A 26,799-nucleotide genomic window follows, 5' to 3' on the forward strand; every position below is an offset into this window, starting at 1 on the left:
CATCTCAGATTTGTCACTTCTAGGATGGTGAGAGAATAAATTTGTGTTGTTTTAAGCCACTGAGTTTGTGGTAATTGTTAGAGCAGCAATGAGAAACGAATTCAAGTTCCAAGGCAGTAAACAGACACCAGGTGTGTCAAACAGACATTTGGTGTGGTTTGAGTTCAGAGTAGAGAGGCAAACGTTGCTTGGGATAGGGGAGCAGAGGAGGTCAGGAAAGCCCCATACAGGAATCAGGAACCAACCAGGCCTGTGATGAGGTTTTGAAGCAAAAACCAGAAGAAATTCTTGACTGCAGAAATGATGGAATAAGTGATACGATTTTGGAAGTACAGAAAAACACACGGGCCCACTGAGTTGATGACCTGGCTGGACCAGAGTGCTCGTTTAGGGTAGACTGGGTCTTAGCCTTTTATGGGTCGTGGTCTCCTTCAAGACCTTCTAGCCACACAGTTTGACCATCAAGTTCAGATTGTGAGAAACGCCTCAACCTCTGGTGTAATGGTAGAAAAATAAGTAAGTTGAACTAACATCTCTGAGCTTGTTCAAGGCTGACACATTTTCTTATTCTTAGTAAATGCTGGATCAACACTAATTAACCAATACCTTCCCTCATCCAGGGCTGTATACCCCTACCCCTAAGAGGTGTGTCATTCAGCAGGCCTGTAAATCCCTCTGCTTTTTGTTTTTCACTCAGCCAACTTTCCTTGAGGACCAGCTCTGAGACAGGTACTGTGTGCAGCACTTCTTTGTTCTTTCAGATAAGGCTGTGTCTCTTTAAAAAACTGCACACGAGATTCCTCTGTAGCCTCCCTTTGTAACATGGAAGCCCCTGTCTCACAGCTCTTACAGCCAAGATGACTTCACAGTCCCTCTGGCTACCGTCTGCTTCCACTTCCTATGGGTGGTCCACAGTGAAAACAGCAGTTGGACTTCCGCATCCTTCGTATCTTTGAAAATGTGTGGAGTTTCCCCTCAGCCTTCTCTCCAGCTTCTTAAACCTTTATCCCATGAGCTGCTTTCCAGTTTGTTTCGTCATCTTGCTTGTTGGCCTATATCCATTTACAATTTACCCACAGTATGAACACCATGGCTGGAGTTTTTAATCCCTGAATCTGTTTTTAATTAGTTGAGTTTATTTTTTACATAAACTCCAGTTCTAATTTGAGGATTTTACTACATTGACTCAGCTTTTAATCTTCTTTACCAAAAGTCTTGCATTCACAAGCGTATAAACAACTCAAGCCCTCACTTTATCCTGTCATAAAACCAACTGGGGTTTTCTAGTGACTCAGCCTCATCTTCATCTTCTGTGTGACCCTGCCTGAGGGCCCTGCCTGTGTTCGGAAAGCCAGTAGTCTCCTGAATTTGCACCCATGCCAGGGACAACCTTGGCTTGCCAGAGGTCTGTGGTTTTATCTTCAGCCACATTTGTCTTTCATTTTTGTGCCTGGCAGTTGTCTGACCTGATTGCACAGGGTCATAATTTATCAGAAACAAATGATTGGCCTATCTGATTGTGAGTCACACGTGGGAAAAGTAACCGCTTGGTTAACTTTTATGGAATTTCAGTCATGGTGTACAGAAAAGCAGGCCTATTCTCAGATTGCCTCCTGTTGCGTTGCTGGAGGCATTTCCCAGTCTTAGGATGCCTGTACAGAACCTTGTGAAGAAACATTCTCTGAGGAAATATGGGATGAGAAAGGCTGGCTGGCTACTGAAGTTTGACCCCAAAGTTCTGATGGCTCTACAGTTCTCTGGGTATGAATCCTTAAGGGTCAGATCTGAGAGAGATGGTCAGGCCCTGGGAACCCCAGAAGCAAACCTGGTTTATACCAAAAAGCTCAATGTTAAAGCACATTGAGGAATATAGAGTGTTTGTCCAACAACTGGGTACTTACATTCCCTATGCAAACATGAAAGCAGATTAAAATCAGGAGATTTCTAGTTCAATTAAAATTAGTGTAAAGACAACTGGAACTCCTTCTGAGTTTCTTTGATTTTTGTTTAGTTAGGTAAATATGGAGCTGAGAATTTTCTCTTTGTGTAATCATTGTCACCGATTCCAATATATTTCTTCCCAGATAGTTCTGGCAAATTCATGAAAAATCAGAACTCTGCAGTTTCCTATGAAAACTGAGCCTCTTTTCCAGGTTGTCAGGAGTCTCCTCCTGATGGAATAACTTAGAAATCAGCATATAAGGTGACCTTCCACAGGCTTCATCATAACTAAAGCACCAGAACCACCCATGACATATACCTATACAACATTGTTGTTCTGTACTTGCCAGACATCCTGAGATATTGATGGGGACAGGACTAGGAAGGCAGGAGGGTATACATGTAATACTAGTATAACTACCATGGACCTTATACCTATCAGCTGTGAACTTGTTGACAAAGTCTATTTAAGTCTTAGAGTTTTTATTTTGACTTTGACTTTATTTGTCTTAGTTCATTTTCTGCTGCTATAACAGAATACCACAGAGTAGGAAGTGTATAAAGAAGTTTATTTGCTCACGGTTCTGGAGGCTGGGAAGTCCAAGAGCATGGTGCCAGCATCTAGCAAGGGTCAATATATGCCAGATAGGCAGAAGGACAAGAAAGTGGGTGCAAGAGAGAGCTCACTTTTATAACAAAGCCACGGTTGCAATAACTAACCCACTCCCGGGGTAATGGCATTAATCCATTCATGAGGGTGGACCCCTCATAACACAATTGCCCCCCAGGGCTCTACCTCTTAACACTGCCACAATGGCAACCAAGTTTCTAACATATGAACTTTTAGAAGACGCATTCAAACCACAGCAGTAGCTTTGCCTTGTATTTTTGCCTTATTCTACTTATTCTTTCTTAGATAAATAATTTGCCTTATAAACCAGTATAAGCAAATATCAGTATTTTTTATTCTATTCTTTTCTTTTAACTTGGTGTTTATTTCATTTGAAATGGTTTAGCTTGGCTGATAGGATGACCTAAGAATTAGGACATCCAGTATTTTTACCTTCGGTCATTTAACAAGCATGTAATGCCTCCTGTCACTGGGGATACAGTGCCTAATTTTGTCACCTTGGCCTAGTTGCTTTAAGCTCCCTGTGCCTGGGTAGTGGATAGTTCAGAAAACTGAGTGCCTTCCATGCCCTCTGGCCTCTACAAGGAGCAGGATGGCCACAGGTCTGCTGCTTCTTGTTTGGAGGTCCCTCGTCTTTGTGTGAGGAGCCTGTCCTTGTTGTGTCAGGCATTCCCCACGACCATTCTGGCTTCAGTGATTCACCACAAGGACACAGAGGACTCAGCATCTAGTAGTACTCACGGCTATCATTTATTATAGCAAAAGGATAGAAAGCAAAATCTGCAAAGGAAAAGGGCACATGGGGTGAATTTGGAGGAATGAGGCACAGCCGAGCATCCTCTCCCAGTGGAGTCCCACAGGGCACACTTAATTCCCCCAGCAGTGAGTCGTGACAATGCATATGAAGTGTTGTCAACCAGGAAAGCTCATTAGACTCAGCTTCCTTCGGTTTCTATTGGGGGCTGCGCATTTAGGTAGCCTCTGCCCAGCACGTACCAAAGTTCCAGACTTCCAGAAGGAAAACGTTGTTTGTACAAACATTTAAGCCTCAGTGAGCTGACCTTGTGAATTCTCAAAATGATGGCAGCTCTTCGTGAAATTCAAGTTCCCAGATGCCAGTCAAGAGCCAACCTTGCAAACAGGCCTCTCTAGGGATAGCAGTCCATTACTGAATGGCAGGGATCGATGCTTAAAGCAAAAGCAACTCCAACAGACAGGACGTGAGGAAGCCACCAGCTATGAAGTATGAAGTAGTACAATGAGGCTCTGCCCATCCATTTTAGGCAATTGCTATAAACGAACCACAGAATGCTCACAAAATTTGGAAACACTGTTCTGCAGCTTGCTTTTTTTCATTCAATAGTCTTTCAAGGGTGACACTCCATGTCAGTTTCAACTGTCCTTTAACAGTTTAATTGTACTCCGTGGCATAGATATACTATATTTCACCATCTTTTATTGATAGACATTTTGCTAATTACTTTTTAAACGGTTAAAATGAAGGAAGATATTTAAGAATTTATCTATTTCATAGATATTTTCTACACATTTAGTAAGCAGATAACACTTTTCCTCTTTCTAGCCTGTGACCCAAACAACAAACGCTTTCGTCAAATCAAGGACCAGATTCTAACAGACTCTCGGTACAATCCCAGGATCCTCTTCCAGCTGCTATTGGATACTGCACAATTTGAGTTTATACTCAAAGAGGTAAAAATATTTGAATGAATATCACCACAGTCTTAGCTTTTTTATGCTTAAAAATATTAAAAAAAAAAAAAAAAAAGACTAGGATTACTTGCTCTGTCTGTGATTCAGGTACAGATTCGAGCTGTTGAGATAGTTCTTATAGTAAAAGGACAGGAATAAACATTTAACAAGCATGTAATGCCTCCTTTCACTGGGGATACAGTGATGGGGAAAGGTACACAAGATGGTAAAAGTTATAGCCTAATGGGGAATATAGACATTAATTAAAGAATCACTATAGGCCAAGTGCAGTGGTTCATTTCTATAATCCCAGCACTTTGGAAGGTCAACGTGGGCAGGTCACCTGAGGTTAGGAGTTTGAGACCAGCCTGGTCAGCAGGCTGGTGAAACCTTGTCTCTACTAAAAATACAAAAGTTAGCCAGGCATGGTGGTGCATAGCTATAGTCTCAGCAACTGGGGAGGCTGAGGCATGAGAATCACTTGAACCTGGGAGATGGAGGTTACAGTGAGCCAAGATCGCACCACTGCACTCCAGCCTGGGCAACAGAGTGACAGCTTGTCTCAAAAAAAAAAAAAAATCACACTAATAAAAATGTAAATACAAACTCAGATATTTGCTCTGAGGGAAAGAAATGTAGTTCTCCAAGTACCTAAAATAAAGTATCCTGTTGCCTCCTGGTAGACTTGCATGAGAAGAGACACAAGAGCTTCTGAAGGGGCCTGGGGAAGGGATCTGTTGGTGTTAGCTAGAAAAAGGTAGGGAGTGTGATGCAGAACATTCCAGTGACAGGAAGAATATCAAGTCTTCTTGGGTGAGGAGGAGCATAAACAATTCAAAGACCTGAAAGACCAGTTGGCTAGAGGGGAGTGAGAGAAAGGTAGTGTGAAATGAGGCTGAAAGTTAGTCAGGAGTCAGCTCATACTAGGCCTTGCAGGACTTTGGTCTTTATCCTAGGAGCCATGAGAACCACTGAAAAGGGATTAAATAGGGTGGGTGATTAGCATTTGTACAAGGTCATCTTGAGGACTTTAAGGCATCTGAGTTCACTGAAGAAAATGGCTGAGGTTAGTCTTACCTCTAAAGAAGCCTATATGGGCATAATAAAAATGATGGGTACCTGGGAATGCCCAGGTTTTAAAACCAGTAACCCTGGGGGCTTGGATCAGGTGGGCCCAGGAACTAGCCCAGACATTTATACCCATTCGGAACAGATCCTCATCTTGCTTCAGTTTGGTTACTAGTGTACTAGATGTTTCTTTATCTTCTAGGACACTATATTCCCCTACTAAGTAGCTCAGAAAAAGTAGATGCTGACTACTAACATAATGATAATGCCCGTGCTGAGTGTTTTCAGTGATTTGTCTGGGTATAATTTTATCAAATCAGATGAATGCTGCTCCTTTTTAATCTATTAATAATTTTAATGGTTTCCCTCTGAATAGCAAATAGTTATTGAAAAGCTACTCTGTTCTTTGCTAGGTGCTGGAAATGTAAATATGAACAAAGTGTGTCCCTACCATCTAGGAGCCGTCCTGTCAGTACAGTGGGGGAAGAAAGACAGATTAAGCCAAGGTGAAAAAACAGGAAAGATCCAAGAACAGGAACCAGGTCAAAGCAAAAGTGGCCTTTCAAAGGCAAGTGAAAAAATGCCCACAAGGAAGAAATGCCCAGTCGAGCACCGTGTCTCACGCCTGTAATCCCAGCACTTTGGGAGGCCGAGGGAGGTGGATCACCTGAGGTCAGGAGTTCGAGACCAGTCTGGCCAATATAGCGAAACCCCATCTCTACTAAAAATACAAAAATTAGCTGGGCTCAATAGCATGTGCCTGTATTCCAAGCTCCTCAGGAGGCTGAGGCAGGAGAATCACTTGAACCCGCAGGCAGAGGTTGCAGTGAGCCAAGATGATGCCACTGCACTCCAACCTGGGCAACAGAGCAAGACTCTGTCTCAAAAAAAAAAAAAGAATGAAAGAAATGCCCTCCGAATAGTTGGAATTATAAACTGGAGCCCCAGGGACCCAAGAGTTCTATAGATAATATGTAGTTCAGCATTGTTGAGTGGAAATCAGGACAGACCTAGGCTATCTGACTGACCAAGCCTATATTTCTAATGATAAGTCTGTTCTCTGGAATCTATTGAAACAGAATGGACAGCTTCCTTCTGTCTATCCAGGTAAACAGGAAACAAGACAGCATAAAGGAGTACCAACTCATGAGAGGTCTTCAGGAAAGCTCTGGTAAAAAAGAAAAAAAAATACCCAATACAAATTGCTCAAAGAAATGACATATTTGAATTTCTGACATTTCAGCTTGGTTCTTTAACCTGTGCTTCCTCTCTCCTACTTCCCATCCTGCACTGTTTATAGAATCACTTTCTGAGTATGCTATAGACACAGTAATTGGACCTGTGTTTCTTCTAATCTTTATATGACAGTGCATTTCCTAATTCAGGGACCACCCCCTATCCCAAATTCCATCCTGCAAGATGTGAAACCTGCGAGTTCATGTGAATGCGTGTTTGAAGGGCTTGATGCCATGTAGTCTCTTACGAAGGCCTCAGGGTGCTCTTATGTTGTTGCTTTGCCATTGTCAAATGGCATTGATTGATCCGAGGGACTCAGAAAGTTAGGGTAGACTCTGTAAATAATTTCATTATTCCTCATCCTCTCCCTCATCATTTTGTCAATTAGTCATTCTGTCCAGATCACTAAGATTCTTCCTCTACAGGCCCTGCAAAATTCCACAGAGCCCTGATTCTCCACCTGCAGATGGAGTCTCCCTATCCCATTGCTCGGCTTTTCAAGATTCATTATGATGCTGGCAAGTGAGGAATTTCTTAAGTGAGAAATCAGTGTTCATGCCTGTTTACCTCCTGAGAACCCAGTGTAAAAAACCATCCACCCTTGTCTGAGATGGCCTGTCCTTTAGTGAGAAATAAGTATGTTTTTTAAGTTTGTTTCAGAAAAAAAAACAAAAACAAACCTAACCCTGAGTTACACCTTTTTCTTCTCTGCCCAAGACTTTGTAGAATTTAAATTTTATGAAGGAGTGAATTAGTAAACAGAATTAAGGTGGTTGAATGGCTCATACCTATAATCCCAACAGTGTGGGAGACCGAGGAGTGAGGATCACTTGAGACCGAGAGTTTGAGACACTAGCCTGGGCAACATAGCAAGACCCCCATCTCTGCAAAAAAATAATAAAGTTAACCAGGCATAGTGGTGCATGCCCATAGCCCTAGCTATTTGGGAGGCTGAGGCAGGAGGGTCACTTGAACCCAGAAGTTCAGGGTTGTAGTGAGCCATGATCACCCCACTGCACTCTAGCCTGGGCAACAGAGTGAGACCCTGTCTCTAAAAAATAAATAAATAAAAATAAACATAATTACTTGTATAATAATAAAAATAAACAAACTTGTATAATAAAACAAAGAACTTTTGTAGTTAATTTAGTTCATTCCCCAGTCATCAGAGAAGATAATACAGAGTATCCCTGACTGTTTAGAGTTGCAGACATTGTTGCTTAGAAAGAACCATAGAGCAGTGGTCACAAATTTAATCTCACATTAAAAATGCTAATTTCCAGCCCTATTCAAGACCACCTGAACCAAATCTTTAGGGGTGGGCCTTGGGAATTTGAAAACTTTAAAGCCCTCCTCCTGGTGGTGCTGATGTACAGTTGGTATGAGAACTACTGTTTTGGAGGTGGTCTGGCTTTGTCCTTGAATTTCTACAAAGTATCAGTGCCTAAGGAGATGACATCAGGGTCACTGTTAATTTACAGTGTAGCTTCTTATTTAAAATTTAAATTGGGTTTCCTCAAGCTCTCTTCATAAACTGCCTAGTCTGGATTTTCTCTTAAGTAAGTAAATCTTTTCTGTCGCTTCAACAGATGTTCAAGCAAATGCTTTCAGAAAAGCAAACCAAATGGGAGCATTATAAGAAAGAGGGTTCGGAGCGGATGACTGAGCTTGCTGATGTCTTTTCGGGAGTGAAACCCCTGACCAGAGTGGAGAAAAATGGTAATTGCTGAAGAGGAAATACTGGTGTGTTTGGAATGTATGCACAGGTTATTTGAAACCTTGGAAACTGGCAGGTTAAAAAGGCTTTATGTTCTCATTATTGCATCCTATGATATTCCCTCTTTAGTGTTGCTAATAAAGATCTGAAGGTTAGTTTTGGCTGCGTCTAGCTTTCTGCTCTCTTGGGCACTGTTCATATCCTTTCTAGAGTTCAGGTTTTGTATCTTATCTTTGAAACGTGAGGTTAGGCTAAACCAGGGGTTTTGGTAACTCCAGTTCATAGACAAGGGTTTAGAGAGTCACAGCTGGCCTTCACCTCCATGGTATGCAGAACTAATGTGTGAGTTTATGTGATTTGGGGAAAGGGGGGAAAGGATCTATAACTCTCATGATCTTCTCAAGAAGGATACATCATCCAAGAATGTTAGTAATATACCAGCATAGATGAGAGCTAAAATTCTTCTGCTCTCGCTTGATTCTTGTTCACCAATGCACCTGGTATCTAGTGGCAGAAGAAGGTACTGCAGACTAGTTTTGAAAAAACACAAACTCAGATTTTACTTTAATGATTTTGATCCTACTTCTTCTAGGAAATTTTATTTATAGGAAAGTTCTGGCACCATTTCACATTTTTATAAATAAGAAATTTCTAACTGCCCCCAAAAAACCATTCTGAATTTTATGGCGACAATTTTTTTAATGGTTAATTTTGTTTTAACTATCCGATCGATTTCTGATGAAGTTAATTTTACTGTAGAATTGCTTAGTAGTGTAGCTTCTTATTTAAAAACTATTATTTTTAATCAGTATGAGCTTGTGATTACTGTATTTTGGCTTTTGTTTATTTCTTTGATGCTGAGTGGTTGGACAAAAATATATTTCCAAATTGTATTATTGTTCCTATAGGGAAAAGTCAGCCAACATATAATGATGTGATATAAACTAGAAACATGTTTTGCAGGTCACCATATTGTTATATGAAACCTGAAGTCTAGAATGAATATTATGGTTATCATATTGTGATCTGCAAAACAATCACGTGTAACAATCTGACCCCATTAGCTGTCTAGAATCAGTGCATTAATCTCTGTGATAATTTCTTTTAGGCCCTTAAAAATGCCAACTTTGTTTCAGAGATGAAATAACAATTTTACATTTTTTTTCCGGCTGTATAGTTTATTACAGCTTAGGACATACTTTCATAATTTTTTCTCACCTTACAACCCTGTAGGATACACATCTTAATCCTTATTCCATATATATAAGGAAACTGAGGCTTAAGCATGGAATCATTTGCTGAAGGTACAAAGGTGAAGAGCCTGGGTCTTGCTCGTCTCAGACCCCAAATTTCATGCTCTTCCTACTACTCCATCGCTGCCCCTCAGCCCTAAAAAAATCTTCAAAATTATGAGTGTTCGTCATGCTAATTCTTGAAATAACTTAGATCATAAGTAAGTAAGGCCTTTTAATAATGTGGAACCACCCCATTGATAAACAAAAATTTTAGGGGATCAACTTGGTGAGGTAAATAGAGTTTTTGAACTTGGACAGACAATTTTAAGTCCTGGCTCCGCCGTTTAGTGTCACCCTGCATAACATTCTCAGTTTCTCTGAGCATCAGCCTCTTTATCTGGGAAATGGCTAACAAATTCCACCTCCCTATATTGCTGTGAAGATTAAATACTTAGAACTTTGCCTGACACACTGAGGGTACTCAGAGCACGTGGACACCCTTCTCTTTCTCTACTGTATGAAATGTCTGCCGGTTCAGAAGTGCAAATGGCACCCCCTGCATTGTTCAGACGTCCCTGTGACTCACCAGTCACACCTTATACTTCTGTCTTATTGGTCTCTTCTTTGCCCTCCAAGATATGCTCTTGTCATTCTTGCCCTGAAGCCTCTGCCTGTGTCTGCCTTTCATCTGGATACAATACCCTTCATCTCTCCGATGATCCGGATCTTTACCTTTCCTCGCTTCGCCAGAAAACTCTCCCTGGTAACTAGGGACATCCTTCAGTTCCCTTCCAACTCTTCTCCACTGCCACTACCACCTCTACACTTACCGCTTATATAGCATGTACTTGAGCCTTTAGTATTTGTCTGCCAAGTGTTATAGACTAAGCTATTTATGTAGAAAGTTTATTCTACTATGTCGCATGCTCCAGGCATTTTTGCCATTTGGAAAATTCCTAGTGTTAGGCCCATGGCAAAAGCGCTGAGGAACTGAATTTGTAAAAGATTATTTAGTTAAATTCAAAGCCACAGCTACAGGAATTCAAGGATTTCAGTAGTCTTTTCTTATTTCTGTATTACTAGAAAACCTTCAAGCTTGGTTCAGAGAGATCTCAAAACAAATATTGTCTTTAAATTACGATGATTCTACTGCTGCGGGCAGAAAAACTGTGCAACTGATACAAGCTTTGGAGGAGGTAAGGAAAGGCTTTTTAAATGAAGTTTCTTGGATCGTGAATCACACCTTATGACCCACCCAGCAGTCTGTTCCTGTAAATATATCTGAGAGACTATTTCATCAGAAGTAAAAGCAATGTGAATTAATATGTTTCCTGTAACAGATAGTGTCCTAAATTTGGGGAAATAAATGACTAGTATGAAGAGAATGGTAGCAAAAATTACAATATTTTAACTTGAGGAAACATGTAATCTTAGAAACATAATTATAAAAATAACATAGAAGCATTGGGCAAATTGTGATAAGGAGGTAAAAGCAAAAACAAAATTGCATGTGTATACCATTTTTAGGGTTGTAAAAAAGTGTGTGCCTTGGGGAAAAAAACCAGAAAGGAATACATAAAAAAATAATAATAATTATATAATGATCATATGCTTGTAAGTGGTATATTTTCTTTTCTGAAAAAGTAGTTTATTGTTTTTCTTTCAACTCATAAATGATTGTACGAAAAAAATTATACCTCACCACTCTTAAATTTTAATTGTGTATTTAACTAGATTTAAAATGATAACTAAAAGCAGTAGAAAAATAACCATAAACTCTTTTTTTTTTTTTTTTTTGAGATTCAATCTAGTTCTGTCACCCAGGCTGGAGTGCAGTGGCGCCATCTCAGCTCACTGCAACTTCCACCTCCTGGGTTCCAGCGATTCTCTTGCCTCAGCTTCCCGGGTAGCTGGGACTATAGGCGCCTGCCACCACGCCCAGCTAATTTTGTATTTTTAGTAGAGATGGGGTTTCACCATGTTAACCAGGCTGGTCTCGAACTCCTGACCTCAGGTGATCCACCTGCCTCGGCCTCCCAGAGTGCTGGGATTACAGGCGTGAGCCACCGCACGTGGCCAACTCCATTATTCAAAACATCATTTTTACTCATAATCTATAACCCTATCTAATTGATATGATTATATATTTTTAGAGATATAATTAATACTGAAATCGTCAGAAGTAGTGTGCTTTATTTGAAGTGTTTTCAAGAACAAATGAGCACCACAGAGTCCATTCAGGGTTTTTAAATTAAGTGTATTTCTGTAACACAGGTTCAAGAATTCCACCAGTTGGAATCCAATCTGCAAGTATGTCAGTTTCTTGCCGATACTCGAAAGTTTCTTCATCAGATGATCAGAACCATTAACATTAAAGAGGAGGTTCTGATCACGATGCAGATCGTTGGGGACCTTTCTTTTGCTTGGCAGTTGATTGACAGGTAATGTAGGCAGTGCTGACATTTGCTATAGATGAAAGGCCCTGGGAACATCTTCTTACCATCTCTCTTCTTTTTACAGTTTCACATCTATCATGCAAGAAAGCATAAGGGTAAATCCATCCATGGTTACTAAACTCAGAGCTACCTTCCTAAAGGTAAGCAAAACACAGTGAGATTCTCTGTTACTAGGAAAGAGTTGGCCTTCATTCATACCTCGTTCATTAATTCAGCCCAAGATTTTATCCTTTTAGGAAGGTAAATAATTTCAATATTTTTATAGACTGAAATTGTTAGCAGTTTTTCCATGAGATCATAGTTTCAAAGATGCCAGAAATATTTAAAGTTTTAATTAATATAAGTTGGAATGTCTTCAGGAATACTGTTTTATAAGTTGGAATATCTTCAAGAATGCTATTTTTAAGTGAAGAGTAGATTTTTTTTTTAAGTTTTATCTGTGTACTAAAAATGTGAGTCTTTTGTGTCCTTTATTCCCTAGGCATGAATTAAGTCCTTTTACTTATTCATTCAAAAAATTACTGAGCCTCTGCTACAAACTAGTATTAATATCTACAATAACAGGGAATATTGGTGAAAAATAGGCGCAGCCCGTGCTCTCATAGTAATTTCAGTTCGTGGTAAATGAACAAAGAATCTACTCAGTGTCTTCTTTTATTTATTTATTTATTTATTTAGAGATGGAATCTTGCTTTGTTTCCCAGGCGGGAGTGCAGCTCTGCCTACCAGTTTCCAGCAATTCTCTTGCCTCAGCCTCCCAAGTAGTTGAAATTATAGGCGTTCACCACCATGTCCAGTTAATTTTTACTATTTTTAGTAGAGATGGGGTTTTACCATGTTGGCCAGGCTGGTCTTGAATTCCTAACCTCAAATATTCCTCCTGCCTTGGCCTCCCAAAGTGCTGGGATTACAGGTGTGAACCACCAAGCCCAGTCTACTCAATGTCTTCTGACAGAGCTACCATGTACCATATATATCAATTCTGAGATGCACCATTTTTTGGGAGGTGGGGGTGAGAGGGATGGGGTTTTACTGTGTTGCGCAGGCTGTATCTCAAACTCCCAGGCTCAAGCGATCCTCCTGCCTTAGCCTCCCAAGTAGCTTGCATTATAGGCGTGCACCATGCGCCTGGCTACTACAACTTTTTTCATATTTTAACATTCCTGTAACTGGGGATAGGTTTTATCGTTGATGGCATATCATAGTTTAGTTGTCAGCATTTAATTTTTTTCTGAGTGACATATAAAATAATGGCACTTCTTTTTTTTTTTTTTTTTTTTTTTTTTTGAGACAGAGTCTCGCTCAGTCGCCCAGGCTGGAGTGCAGTGGCGCCATCTCGACTCAGCCTCCCCAGTAGCTGGGACTACAGGCGCCTGCCACCACACCCGGCTAATTTTTTTGTCTTTTTTAGTAGAGACGGGGTTTCACTGTGTTAGCCAGGATGGTCTCAATCTCCTGACCTTGTGATCCACCCGCCTCTGCCTCCCAAAGTGTTGGGATTACAGGCATGAGCCACCGCGCCCGGCCAATAATGGCACTTCTTACGCTTGACGGCATATTAGATTGGACGGATTCAGTAGTGCGTCAGTCAGAATGTCTTGATTTCCACACAGGAGTAGCTATCTTCTGTGGCACGGTGGCTCTCAAACTTGAGCATGCATCAGAATCACCTGCAGGGCTGGTTGTAACACAGATTGCTGGGCCCCACCCCCAGGGTGTCCGACTAAGTCAGTGTGGAGTGGCACCCAATAATTTGCATGTCTAACAAGTTCCCAGGTCATGCTGAAGCTAGCGGTCCAGGGAGCACAGTTTAAGAACCACTGCCATTACAGTTAACTAGGGTTTTTCAAAAACTGTATTGTCAGTAACTATTAGTGATACTGATGAGACTCAGTGGTTGTTGCCCTCTGTTGGGTAAAACCCAAATGTTTTGTTGTATGTTACATTTTCTGGAAAAGAAGATTTCTAGGACTCTTTTTGAAACAGAGAAACAGATATGCCTTATTTTTCTTCCAGCTTGCCTCTGCCCTGGATCTGCCCCTTCTTCGTATTAATCAGGCAAATAGCCCGGATCTGCTCAGCGTGTCGCAGTACTATTCTGGAGAGTTGGTATCCTATGTGAGAAAAGTAAGAAATGCATCAGGGTGATATTTACTCTTACCAGATTACTGCTGTTTTGAATACAAAAAGTATGCTTAGGCCCCCAAAAAGTGTATCCGTGTCTCTTTCCCTTTTAAAAATCTGATTCCAGAAATTTGCAACACCTAAAAATAAACTTATTGCTACTGTGGATGTACAGATGTTTTTACTTGCCAGGAACTTTTATTTCTGTGTTTTAAATGTTGATGGTATTTACATCTATTTTATAGATGTAGAAACAGAGATTATAATAGTTTCTTCAAAATCACAGAGCCATATCTGGTAAAAGAGCCAGATCTGGATCCAGCATCTCCCGGTCACAGCCCAATTCAGGTTTTCATGGGAATTTTGATTCTTGTTTTAATAACTTCTGATGGAGCATGAAGCCAGACAGGCCTAAATTCAAAGTTTACTGGTGTTACATACTAGCCGAGTCCTCTATAATGATGTTACTTAACATTTTTGAACCTCGATCTTTTTAAAATCTGTAAAGTGGGAATGATACGGTTTTTTGCAGCATTGTTAGAAGGATTAGCTTTATATTCTATAAGCAATTAATATTTAAAGGAATGGAGCCCTGTGCCTGTTAGCAGTTATTTAAACAGCTCTTTTACATTTTTCAGCATCCCCCTATATAGATAAATTGCTGTCATTTACTACCATCCTAATATTTGTCAGCCAAGAAAAGTAAAACGGATGTTCATTGCGTTTCCTTCTGTCCTTTTCACTGAAGGTTTTGCAGATCATCCCAGAAAGCATGTTTACATCTCTTCTAAAGATCATAAAGCTTCAGACTCACGACATTATTGAAGTGCCTACCCGCCTGGACAAAGACAAGCTGAGGGACTATGCTCAGCTGGGCCCACGATACGAGGTACTGTGTCCTCTGACTTCTGCCTTTTCATATTAAAAACTAAGTCATGAAACATCACAGGCCTGTGTCGCCTGCCGTATTCTGGGGACCACCAGACCAATTCTGACTTGTTTTCTCACATTTGCAATGGTAAACATGTTTTACGATTTTAGTATAATCACACCTTTTATTCTTGACATTTTCCTGGTGTCATTTAAGGCCTTATTCGCCTCAGTATTCTCAGGGGAAATGGAGCTTAGCTGGCCACTTTTTTCTAAAACAGTCTTGCTAAAGCAGCCCTTGTTCTTTTTGAACTAGATTACCTGACTTCTCATATCATGTTCCTGCTTTTTGAGCAGCTCAAAATAATCTATATTCCATTAACCATTTCCTATAGGCGGATTTTAAGCTCACTCAGTAATAAACACCTCTGATTTTTTTCTCCCTGAACTTAGAATTTAAAGACATCAAAAGTAAAATCAAGTGAAGATTAAAAATATGATATACAGTGTCAATTTCCCATTCTGACACAAGTCCAAGAAATATGTCAGGGACTTAGATTATCAAGCTTGATATTTCCACGTTTATTCTGATTCAGCAATATAGCTAGCACTTGTCTACCTTGTCAATGCCTGCTGGTGTTGCTTGCAAATAATTGGGAGGCTAGGGAAGGGGAGGTTACCTTCTCAGTCTCATAGTCTTTTCTAGCCAGAAGGGCCCATCTAGATCATTGAGTTCTGTCCCAAATTTTAGACATGAGAAAATGAAGCCTAAAGGAGAAATGCTTTGTCAAACGTGAAAGAATGAACTGATGTCTTCTGACTCGGTTACCCAATGTGTCTAACTGTGGGCTTTCAGTTATACCATAGAGCCTCATTTCTGTCCAGAACATGTGGACACAGGTGTCCTAAAGCTGCAGGTTCATTTCCTGTTATCTTTGCTCATTCCAGGACCATTAGCCAATGATTTCTGATTTCCCAGAAATGATGGGTCTTTTATCTGAAGTATTTTTCATACCTCTTTTTCTTTGTTATAGGTTGCCAAGCTTACTCATGCTATTTCCATTTTTACTGAAGGCATCTTAATGATGAAAACGACTTTGGTTGGCATCATCAAGGTAACAGTTTTGTTAGTCTGCGTGGCCTGGTACCATGACTCTTAGCTGTTTGGATTTTTGTGGTAACTATCATGTGGGCAAAAGGGAGTGAATTCATCTTGCTGTTTCACATTCCAGTTTCGGTCTTCATTTTATTCATTTATTTTATTTTATTTTAGTTTTTTGAGACAGCTTCTCTCTCTCTGTTGCCCAGGCTGGAGTGCAGTGGTGCAGTCTCAGCTCACTGCAACCTCCACCTCCCAGGTTCAAGTGATTCTCATGCCTCAGCCTCCCATGTAGTTGGTACTACAGGTGTGCAACACCACACCCAGCTAAGTTTTGTTTTTAGTAGAGATGAGTTTCACCTTGTTGGCCAGGCTGGACCAAACTCCTGACCTCAAGTGATCCATCTGTCTTGGCCTTTGAAAGTGCTGGGATTATAGGCATGAGCCACAGTGCCCGACCCGTTTTACTCACTTATTGATGGAGGAAGAGAAAGCGTTGTAATCTATTTCTCTTAATACCTGAAGGTAGTGGGAATTTCTTTATCTTGTAGTTCTGCAGAAAATGTATGGTACTAGTACAGTTTTACCAAAGAGTTGTTTAAATCTAAGAAAAATATATTTGATTGAATTTTGGGAAAAGCAAAAAAAAAAAATTCAATTTCCTTAGGCAAAATTGCTTTCTTCTCTCTCTCTCTTTTCCTTCCTTCATTTTTAGTATTTTTATTTCACACCCCAGGTACAGAGGGCTAAGATAATCATATCCCTCTTTTAACAGACCACTGTCATCAATGGGGCATGCAAGCTCCTCTCATCTTTTGTTTGTTTGGTTTTTTCTTCTCCTGGATCCCTGCTTCTATTTCCGTTACCTGTAGCACTAACTTTGTGTGTTTCGTAAATGTTCCTAAATATGCAGGTATTCTTGTTTTTAGCATATGGCATTATTTGATGTGTGCATGTACTTTTGATTTATCTCAACCATATTGTGCTCTAAGTCTTATTCTTTTTCCAACTTCTGTTACTGGTTATTGCTTTTGCAATTTATTTATATTGCTATAGGTCAGATAGTAGGTTACCTTTTACTGCTGCATAGAATTCCACATTTTTCTTAACCATCCAGCTTGGGACAGACATCTATGCCCCCCATTATCACAACCAATGTCATGATGAACGTCTCTGAGCATATCCCCACTCCAGACCTGTGCAAGAATTCCTCTGAAATCTACATTCTTTTCAAGTGGCCGCAGACCAATCCATAGTACGAATGCACCATGGTGCATTTACCATTCCACTACTGATGGATGTTGAGATACAAGTGTTTCTTGACTTACAGTGGGGTTACATCCCAATAAACTCATCACAAGTTGAAAATATCAGAAGACCATTGGGACTTAACAGCTTACATCTTCGCCAATACTTGATATTATCCATTTTCTAATTTTGCTTTCCCAAGAGGTATAAAGTAGTATCTCATTGCTTTTTTAATTTGGAATGCTGTGGTAAGTAGTGATGGGCCCATTCGTATAGTTTATGGTGCTTTTCTTTATTTTTCTATATATCTGACATCAGTAGAATCTGAACATTCCTAATTGCCATATTAATATTTGCATTATTAAAATCAAAGAAAATAGAGGAAATGAACCTAAATGGAACTTTGGTATGTGTTTTCTGGAAGTATGCTAAAAGAAATACCATTGTAGTTCCTAGAATATTAACAGAATTTGCTAAACATGGTTTAGGCCTGATCTCAGGTGAATTCAGTTGATGTGCAGAGAATGTACATGCATTTTACTCACTTCTTACACACAGGATGATAAATCCTAGGACTGCAAAGTGACCACTATAAGAAGGATGTAATAAAACCTAATACAGGTAATTAACAATAATTATCAAAAGAAAGACTGCTTGGTAAAATATTAATCTTTTCCCACAATCTTTCAGATAACAACAGCAGAAGGAATATCCTGCTGACCAACTCCATTCAACCCAGTAGACTCTCTCTGCTAGTCTACCAATAGCAACTAAGGGCTTTTAAAAGTAATCCTGTGGCCCTCACTGATCTTTAACCTTAGAGTGTTGAGGTTGTATTTCAAACACTTATAAAAAGTGTAGGTTCAATTTGGTTGATATGACTTAGAACAAGTGAGATACACACAGAGATGTAAGCATTCATTGTTAGAGGCAGCAAAAAAAAAAAAAAAGAAAAGAAATATACATGGTCTCGAACTTACGATGATTCAGCTTCATGATGATACCCATACTGGTTTTCACTTTCAGTACACTATTCAATAAATTACATGAGATATTCAATACTTTATTATAAAATAGGCTTTGTGTTGGATGATATTGCCCAACTGTAGGCTAATGTAAGTGAGCACATTTGAGGTAGGGGAAGCTAAGCTATGGTGTTTGGTAGATTAGGTATATTCAGTGCATCTTTGACTTCTGATATTTTCAACTTATAATGAGTTTATTGGAATGTAACTCCATCTTAAGTCAAGGAGCATCTGTAATCTAAACATCCATCGGTAGGGGAATGGTTAAATATTCAATGGTGCATTCGTACTGTGGATTGGTCTAGAGCGATTCAAAAAGAATTTACTACTGGAAAATCTTCAAGATGGAAAATGAAAAAAGCAAATTGCAGAAAAACATGTATGTATGTATATGTATGTGTGTGTGTATATATTTATAGTGTGTGTGATATACATGCATACATCTGTGTGTATATATGTATAATGCATGTGTGATATACATGCGTGTCTCTGTACATATATATGTATATGATCCCATTTAGATTTTTGAAATTAAATATATGTTTAAGCATGGATATTTTTGTATATAAATGAATAGAGAAAGGTCTGGATGATCCATATGAAAACAGTTACTGTTGTTAACTTCAGGGGAAGGGAATAGAAATGTGAGGAAGGGGCTGTGTGAAGATGGCTTTCTCTCAGCTGTGAACACTTCCACAGATGAGTGAGAATCCGGGAAGGATTAGAAAAGCTGCATGAGATCTTTAGATTCACGAAAGCCTTGAACTCTTTCACTAAATCTGTTCTTATAAGGAATATTTACTTGAAAGCTTCATGATACTTCTTTGACTCTGTACTCATTGATTATGTCTTTATAATTTATCTTTTTATTGTATAATAAAGCACAGATGCTGAAAACTAAAAAAAGAATAGCCTATTGGGTTATTACAAGGTAAACACCAGTCATTCTGACTACCACTTAAGTCAAGAAATAGGATTTAGCCAGCCCCACTCCTGAAAGCCCCTCATGCACTCTGACCTAATCTCAGGCCTCCTGTATATAGTTTTATTATCCAATGAAACTATATGTCATTAATTTCCAGACTATAGCTTAGACTTGCCCCTTTGAAAAATGATGTTATGTCTTTTAAGTCTTTTTTGATCTACAGATTTCTTCTTCTTCTTCAAGCAATTCTCCTGCCTCAGCCTCCCTGCTAGCTGGGACTACAGGCATGTGCCACCATGCCTGGCTAATTTTGTATTTTTAATAGAGACAGGGTTTCTCTATGTTGGTCAGGCTGGTCTCGAACTCCTGACCTCAGGTGATCCGTCTGCCTCAGCCTCCCAAAGTGCTGTGATTACAGGCGTGAGCCCCCGCACCTGACCCTCCTTTCCTTTCTTTCCCTATAATTCATCTGTTGAAGAACACAGGGCCTTTCACCTTCAGTTGCTCCACAGTCCGGATTTCCCTGACTGAATGATCTTGACGTAGTTTAACGTGTTTCTCTGACTTTTGTGTTTTGCAACTCCCATTGCAGTTGTCTTATTTGAAATTTAAATATAATCAAAACCAGATGGAACCCATTAATTGCCTTTATGACTTTTTAAAATAATGGTTCTTTACAAATTAAAAGTAAAAGAAACAAGTCTCAGAGAATTCAGGGGAGTCTGTAACAACCATTTGATGTTTTATGGATCTGGTAAGAGCCTTTTTTAAGGAATAACAAAAGCTTTTTCATTACAGATGAAATAATTAGCAAAATCAGCTTGTAGAGTTAGATAGCAGATTTGCTTTCCTATTTTGTCTCCCTAATTCCAAGAATGCTGAAAGAAAAGATAATTATTCAATTTACAGAGTGACCCAAACTCATATCTAAGTTTGTTCATATGGATATAAGGTGCCCAGAAATAAAATCTAAAGGAAGAACATGCATCTGTAAATTCAGTCGTAGGTCCTTCATCCCGCCCCCTGGAAAAGGCACTTTTTACTGTTAATGCATTAATTAGAATGTGAGGCCATTTAAAACTTTCCTTATTCACCATCTTTGAAATGTCATGTTGTAAAATTATCATCATGAACTTTGCTGAAATAAAGAGTCCTAAAAAGGTGACAGGTTTAATAATTCCATCCAAGCTGTGCAAGATCACAGGAGCAGGAAAGGAAAAAAATTCACATCATTTAGTGAGGAGGTAGGAAAATGCTCCACTGCAGATTCTGGAGGCCATCTTTCCTCTGGATTTCATCAGGACTGAATTTTTCATAACTATCATTTAATACTTTGATTGGCACTTAGGTGGATCCAAAGCAGTTGCTGGAAGATGGAATAAGGAAAGAGCTTGTGAAGCGCGTTGCCTTTGCCCTGCACAGGGGACTGATATTCAACCCTCGAGCCAAGGTACCCAGGGACCAGAATGGGCCTGTCCTCTTCTCCACCCAGCTTGCAACATGGACTAGAATGCCATTTTTAACCTATCATGAACAAGACCTTACCTCCTAGCTAATGTATATCAAATATGTGATTTTCAACACAAACAGCTGATGTGCTTTTTAATCTTATAATCCATTCATATTATAAATTTACAGTATAAATATGAAATTTAGATTTTATGTTTAAAAGTTCATATTTTTAAAACCAGTGCTTCTTTCCTCCACCTACTGATCCCCATTTCAAAGTTAAACTAATGTTTATGATTCAGAATTATTTCTTATAGTTAAAAGAATTTGCTAACCCTAAAGCAGATAGAAACTTATAAAGGTTGTAATTTTTTATTTTGCTTTATCTGCTACGGAATATGGTCATTTTTCTCAGGAGAAAAAAAATAGGCCTGAAATTTCTATTTAGGGCATTTATTATCATAGTAAATTCAATTTAAAATGTTTTAAGTATTCTGAGACTAGATACATGTATTAAATGACAGAGAAATCATAGTCTTTCATTTATTTATTTCTTTATATGAGGCTTCCTTCCCAAATGAATGAAATAGTTTCTTTGCTGAATGTCTGACATCAGTTGTCAGTCATCCTAGATGAAGTAGGAAATGAGTATTTCCAAAACTTAAAGTATCGCTGAAACTATGACTCTGATCTCTTAGCTGCTGTACTATTTATTTATTTATTGAGACAAGTTTTGCTCTGTATTTATTTATTTATTGAGACAAAGTCTTGCTCTGTCTCCCAGGCTGGAGTGCATTGGCATGATCTCGATTCACTGCAACCTCCGCCTCCTGGGTTCAAGTGATTCTCGTGCCTCAGCCTCCCGAGTAACTGGGATTATAGGCACCTACCATCATACCTGGCTAATTTTTGTGTTTTTGACGGGGTTTCACCACATTGGCCAGGCTGGTCTTAAACTCCTGACCTCAAGTGATCCACCCATCTCAGCCTCCCAAAGTGCAGAGATTACAGGCATGAGCCCAGCCTATTTTTTATTTTTTTAAGATTAAGTCTCCCTCTGTCGCCTAGGTTGGAGTGCAGTGGCACAGTCTCAGCTCACTGCAGCCTCCGTCTCCCAGGTTCAAGCAATTCTCCTGCCTCAGCCTCCCAAGTAGCTAGGATTACAGGTGCGTACCACACCTGGCTAATTTTTCTATTTTTTTTAGTAGAGTCGGGGTTTTGCCACATTGGCCAGGCTGGTCTTGAACTCCTGACCTCAAGTGATCTCCCTGCCTCAGCCTCCCAAAGTGCTGGGGTTACAGGTGGGAGCCACTGCACCTGGCCCGCTATACTATTTAAGGTCTAATTAGATATTAGAATTAATAGTAGACAATCTACTCCAGTGTAAGAGCCTTGTGTTTCACCTTTTCCACAGCCAAGTGAACTGATGCCCAAGCTGAAAGAGTTGGGAGCGACCATGGATGGATTCCATCGTTCTTTTGAATACATACAGGACTATGTGAACATTTATGGTCTGAAGATTTGGCAGGAAGAGGTATCTCGTATTATAAATTACAATGTGGAGCAAGAGTGTAATAACTTCCTAAGAACGAAGGTATCTAATAAATTTTAAAATTCTTGACGATATTTGTTATTTCTCATGTTTAGAGTACACATCCCAAACCTCAGAAATGTCAACAAGAACGTTTATTTATTTACTAAAACTCTGTAAACACTAGATAGTCTCAGTACCTTCAGAGTATGTTCAGGAGCCAGGAGGGTTGCAGAAAAGTGGACATGGCACGTGACCTCTGGGAGCTCACTGTCCTAAGAAGGCAAACATCATTAAATGGCTACAGAATGAAGCTGTTTGTTGTTAATTGTTATAACCCAAGTGATTGACAGTTCAAAAGACTTTTAGGACTCCTTTGTTTGGGTTCAGCAGGGTGCATACTGAGGAGTGGAATTACTGGGACCTATAATGGGTAGTTCTATGCTTAACTTATTGAGGAACTACCAAACTGTGTTCCACAATAACGGCACCATTTTACATGCCCAACAGCAGTGTACGAGGGTTCCAGTTTCTCCATGTCCTAACCAACGCTTGTTATTTTCAATTTTTAAGATTACAGTCACCCTAGTGCACATGAAGGTATCTCATCATGGTTTTGATTTGCATTTCTCTAATGGCCAATGATGTTGAACAGCTTATTGGCCATTTGTATGTCTTCTTTGGAAAAATATGTATAAAAGTCCTTTGCCCATTTCTTTAATTGGGTAAAAAAAAGAATATCAAATGCATAAGTGCCAAAACTGAGAAGCTGATTTTAGTAAGTAGTTAACAAGGAGCCACTCTGCAAGTTTTTATGTGGGAACTGACATGATTTAGGTGACATTTTCAAAAGTTTAAGTCTATTCCAGACTTATGACATTTTGGATTTTTATATTACATGGATGCATGTCAACTCATAGGACAGAAAGCCGGAAGTTCCCATGCCTCATCTTAGTTCTCGCTTCTTCTTTGTCACTTTACCTTTTCACAAATGTTTCTTTGTTTTTTATGAATGTTATATGTGATATTTCTGGGGGACTATTATTAATGCAGTTTTAGAAGTTTCCTCTTCAAAACCAAGGAAAAGGCCAGGTGCAGTAGCTCATGCCTGTAGTCCCAGCTACTTGGAGGCTCAGGCCGGAGGACTGCTTGAGCCCAGGAGGTTGAGACTGCAACAAGCTGTGATCACACCATGGCACTCCAGCCTGGGCAGCAGAGCAAGATCCTGTCTCTAAAATAAAAAACCAAGCCAGGCACAGTGGCTCACACCTGTAATCCCAGTGCTTTGAAAGGCCGAGGCAGGTGGATCACCTGAGGTCAAGAGTTAGAGACCAGCCCGTCTCTACTAAAAACACAAAAATTAGCCAGACCTAGTGGCACATGCCTATAATCCCAGCACTTTGGGAGGCCGAGTTGGGAGGATCACTTGAGATCAGGAGTTCGAGACTAGCCTAGCCAACATGGTGAAACCCCATCTCTACTAAAAATACAAAAATTAGCCGGGCATGGTGGCATACGCCGGTAATCCCAGCTACTCAGGAGACTGAGGCAAAAGAATTGCTTGCACCCAGGAGGTGGAGGTTGCAGTGAGCCAAGATCACGCCACTGCATTCCAGCCTAGGGGACAGAGCAAGACTCAATCTTAAAAAAAAAACCCAAAGAACCTTTATTGTCTCTCTTTATGCAATATTGTATTTGTAAAATTATGTGGAAAAGAGATAACTAGATTATCTTATCAAAGGTGTACTAAATATTGATGGTTTTGTTTTCTAGATTCAAGATTGGCAAAGCATGTACCAGTCCACTCATATTCCAATACCCAAGTTTACCCCTGTGGATGAGTCTGTAACGTTTATTGGTCGACTCTGCAGAGAAATCCTGCGGATCACAGACCCAAAGTAGGTGTACGTGAATTCTACAGAGCCCTGAATACTGTAGGCGGTCTCATCTGCACCTGTGTCCCTGTGGCACAGCCACTATTCTAATCACGGGGGGCCACTTGTCAACTCATATTCTGACCCTTTAGAGCAAGGGTCCCTAACACCTGCGCTGCGGACTGGTACCGGTCTGTGTCTTGCGAGAAACCAGACCACACAGCAAGAGGTGAGTGATGGGTAAGCAAGCATTACCGCCTGAGCTCCACTTCCTGTCAGATCAGTGGCAGCATTAGATTCTCATAGGAGCGTGAACTTTGCGTGTGAGGGATCTAGGTTGCGCGCTCCTTAGAAGAATCTAATCTCTTCTCCCGCCCCCCTGTCTCCACAAAATGATTCTTAGGTCAACACACAAGCACTTTTGATAGTAACAACTGTTTATTGAACACTTACCTATGCGCTCTTCTAAGCACATTATACACATCCAGTCGTTAACCCATTTACAGCAATCTTATGAGATAGGCATTATTCTTATTCCCATTTTAAAGATGAAGTAACTGAAGCACAGAAAAGCTTAGTCATTTGCCCAGCATCACACAGTTAATAAATGGCAGACCCAGAATATATTCCAGGCCCTCTGACTCCAGAGCCCAGCTCCTAGGCACTGTACTGTGAAGGGCAGACTGCATAGCTTTGTATGCAGCCAATCACTTCTTAGTCTAAAAAGAATCATTTGGAGAGGACCAGAAGATGGCATCTACAAGTTTAAGGAACTGAGAGGAAAAAGCAAATTGCTTTGTCGTCATAGTCTCAAATGTTAGGTAGCGTGTGGAGATTCTAAGTTCCTTTTTTACCAAATGGAAATGACACAAGGCCTTGTTTTGTCTCCAAACTGGAAATTTAAATGAAGGCTGCATAGAGAGACCAGTGGGCTCTGAAGCCTTCCAGGCTGACAGCTGAACCTAACCTTGTCTTCTCAGCATGATTCCAAGTCAGCAGCCTAACTCAATGGAAATAAATGACTGAAACCAATGATATGGCACAGGGCAGGAAAAGGGGGTCAGACCAAATTTCACCTTCCTGCTCCGTTGGGTGGTCACTGGGAAGATGCCTTGGGTGCCTGAATACAGAGTTAGAAAACACAGATCATGTAACTCTGTTCTTCCTATTTGGTGCCGCATGTCCTATTGAGTCCTAACATCTCTTTAAGGATGAATTCTGAGCCGTTCTGGGGTCTTTGCGTTATTTTCATTTTAGAATGACATGTCACATAGACCAGCTGAACACTTGGTATGATATGAAAACTCATCAGGAAGTGACCAGCAGCCGCCTCTTCTCAGAAATCCAGACCACCTTGGGGACCTTTGGTCTAAATGGCTTAGACAGGCTTCTGTGCTTTATGATTGTAAAAGAGTTACAGGTGAGCCTTTTGACTTTCATGCCTGTTTTCTGCCACCCTGGGGGAGAGGCAAGAACATATCTTGGGCAGTTTGAACTCACTTAACCTTTCTTCCATGATTTCTTACACTGACTTTAGGCATATGATACCTACTGGGTAGATAGGAGCTGGAGATAAACTAGAATTTATTTGGCCAGCATAGTACTTTTAGGATTAGACTGTTTTTGTGAGTTTCCACTTGGGAAGATAAGAGACTTTTTAATCCTTGAAACCAGTGAGTTTTCCTAGCAAGGGGTGTTTCTAATAGGAACCTGAAGTTGCTTCTCTTTGCAGTCATGCTATTTAGAGGTTTTGTGTGACGTAGGCCCAGTCTCTGTTCTGCATAGCATTTTAGGTAACTGGAGTACTTGCTTGTTTAATTCATTATGTTTGGTTCTTTGACCATGCCTTCTTGTTTTCAGAATTTCCTCAGTATGTTTCAGAAAATTATCCTGAGAGACAGAACTATTCAGGACACTTTAAAAACCCTCATGAATGCTGTCAGTCCCCTAAAAAGTATTGTAGGTGAGTGTCCTGAAACTAGCCTGAGGTGGGGATGACACAGTAGCCTTTACGAATGTACTAAAGAGAAAATTGTGTTTTAACTTTTCAGCGAATTCAAATAAAATTTATTTTTCCGCCATTGCCAAAACACAGAAGATTTGGACTGCGTATCTCGAGGCTATAATGAAGGTATGTTGTAGGAGAGAGGGTGACAGCCAATACTTACATTTTTTAATTTTTCGTTTTCTTGCAACTTTGTTGCCCAAAGAAAGCTACTCTTCTTTCTTTTGTCATTAAATCAAAAATATTTTAATACTTCAGTTTATCATTTTAAAATTCATTTTGTTTATCTCCCTTTCTGGATCTGTTCTTGACTAGGCTTTTTAGGAGCCTAGTGTTTCCCTTTTGTTCAAGAAAACTGGCTCTTTGTAAAATGCCTTTTGGGTAGAGGTGCTTTTATATATGAAAATGAAACTTTCCCTTGCACAGTAATACTCCCTTCTTACATAACAAAGTTCATTTATACACACTTCATCTGCTCCATGCTGCTGTTAGAACAGAACGTTGTCTCTCTCCCCTCTTGTGTCTGCATAGATGTTAGGGAGCCAGGTTCTTTGGGGCATAAATTATCCTTGTACTATGCATAAAGCACTTTTACTTTGGAAATGAATAAGAAAGACAAATGAAGAGATTAATTTGCTGGATGGAAGTCTACTTT

At 39.9% G+C, this 26,799-nt stretch overlaps 1 protein-coding gene across 1 annotated transcript in view; it reads left to right on the plus strand.

Moving 5' to 3' along the window:
• WASHC5 (WASH complex subunit 5) overlaps positions 1–26,799 on the plus strand; it is a 64,234-nt gene that overhangs the window by 20,568 nt on the left and 16,867 nt on the right. Inside the window, exons 10-23 of the mRNA XM_011718648.3 lie at positions 4,155–4,282; positions 8,176–8,305; positions 10,622–10,734; positions 11,813–11,979; positions 12,059–12,134; positions 14,011–14,121; positions 14,867–15,007; positions 16,023–16,103; positions 20,634–20,735; positions 22,149–22,328; positions 24,039–24,163; positions 25,397–25,559; positions 26,000–26,102; positions 26,191–26,270. Coding sequence (XP_011716950.1) covers positions 4,155–4,282; positions 8,176–8,305; positions 10,622–10,734; positions 11,813–11,979; positions 12,059–12,134; positions 14,011–14,121; positions 14,867–15,007; positions 16,023–16,103; positions 20,634–20,735; positions 22,149–22,328; positions 24,039–24,163; positions 25,397–25,559; positions 26,000–26,102; positions 26,191–26,270 — 1,700 coding nt within the window. The remainder of the gene's footprint in view (positions 1–4,154; positions 4,283–8,175; positions 8,306–10,621; positions 10,735–11,812; positions 11,980–12,058; positions 12,135–14,010; positions 14,122–14,866; positions 15,008–16,022; positions 16,104–20,633; positions 20,736–22,148; positions 22,329–24,038; positions 24,164–25,396; positions 25,560–25,999; positions 26,103–26,190; positions 26,271–26,799) is intronic.

The sequence above is a fragment of the Macaca nemestrina genome, chromosome 8 (assembly GCF_043159975.1).
Source record: "Macaca nemestrina isolate mMacNem1 chromosome 8, mMacNem.hap1, whole genome shotgun sequence".
Lineage (NCBI taxonomy): Eukaryota > Metazoa > Chordata > Mammalia > Primates > Cercopithecidae > Macaca > Macaca nemestrina.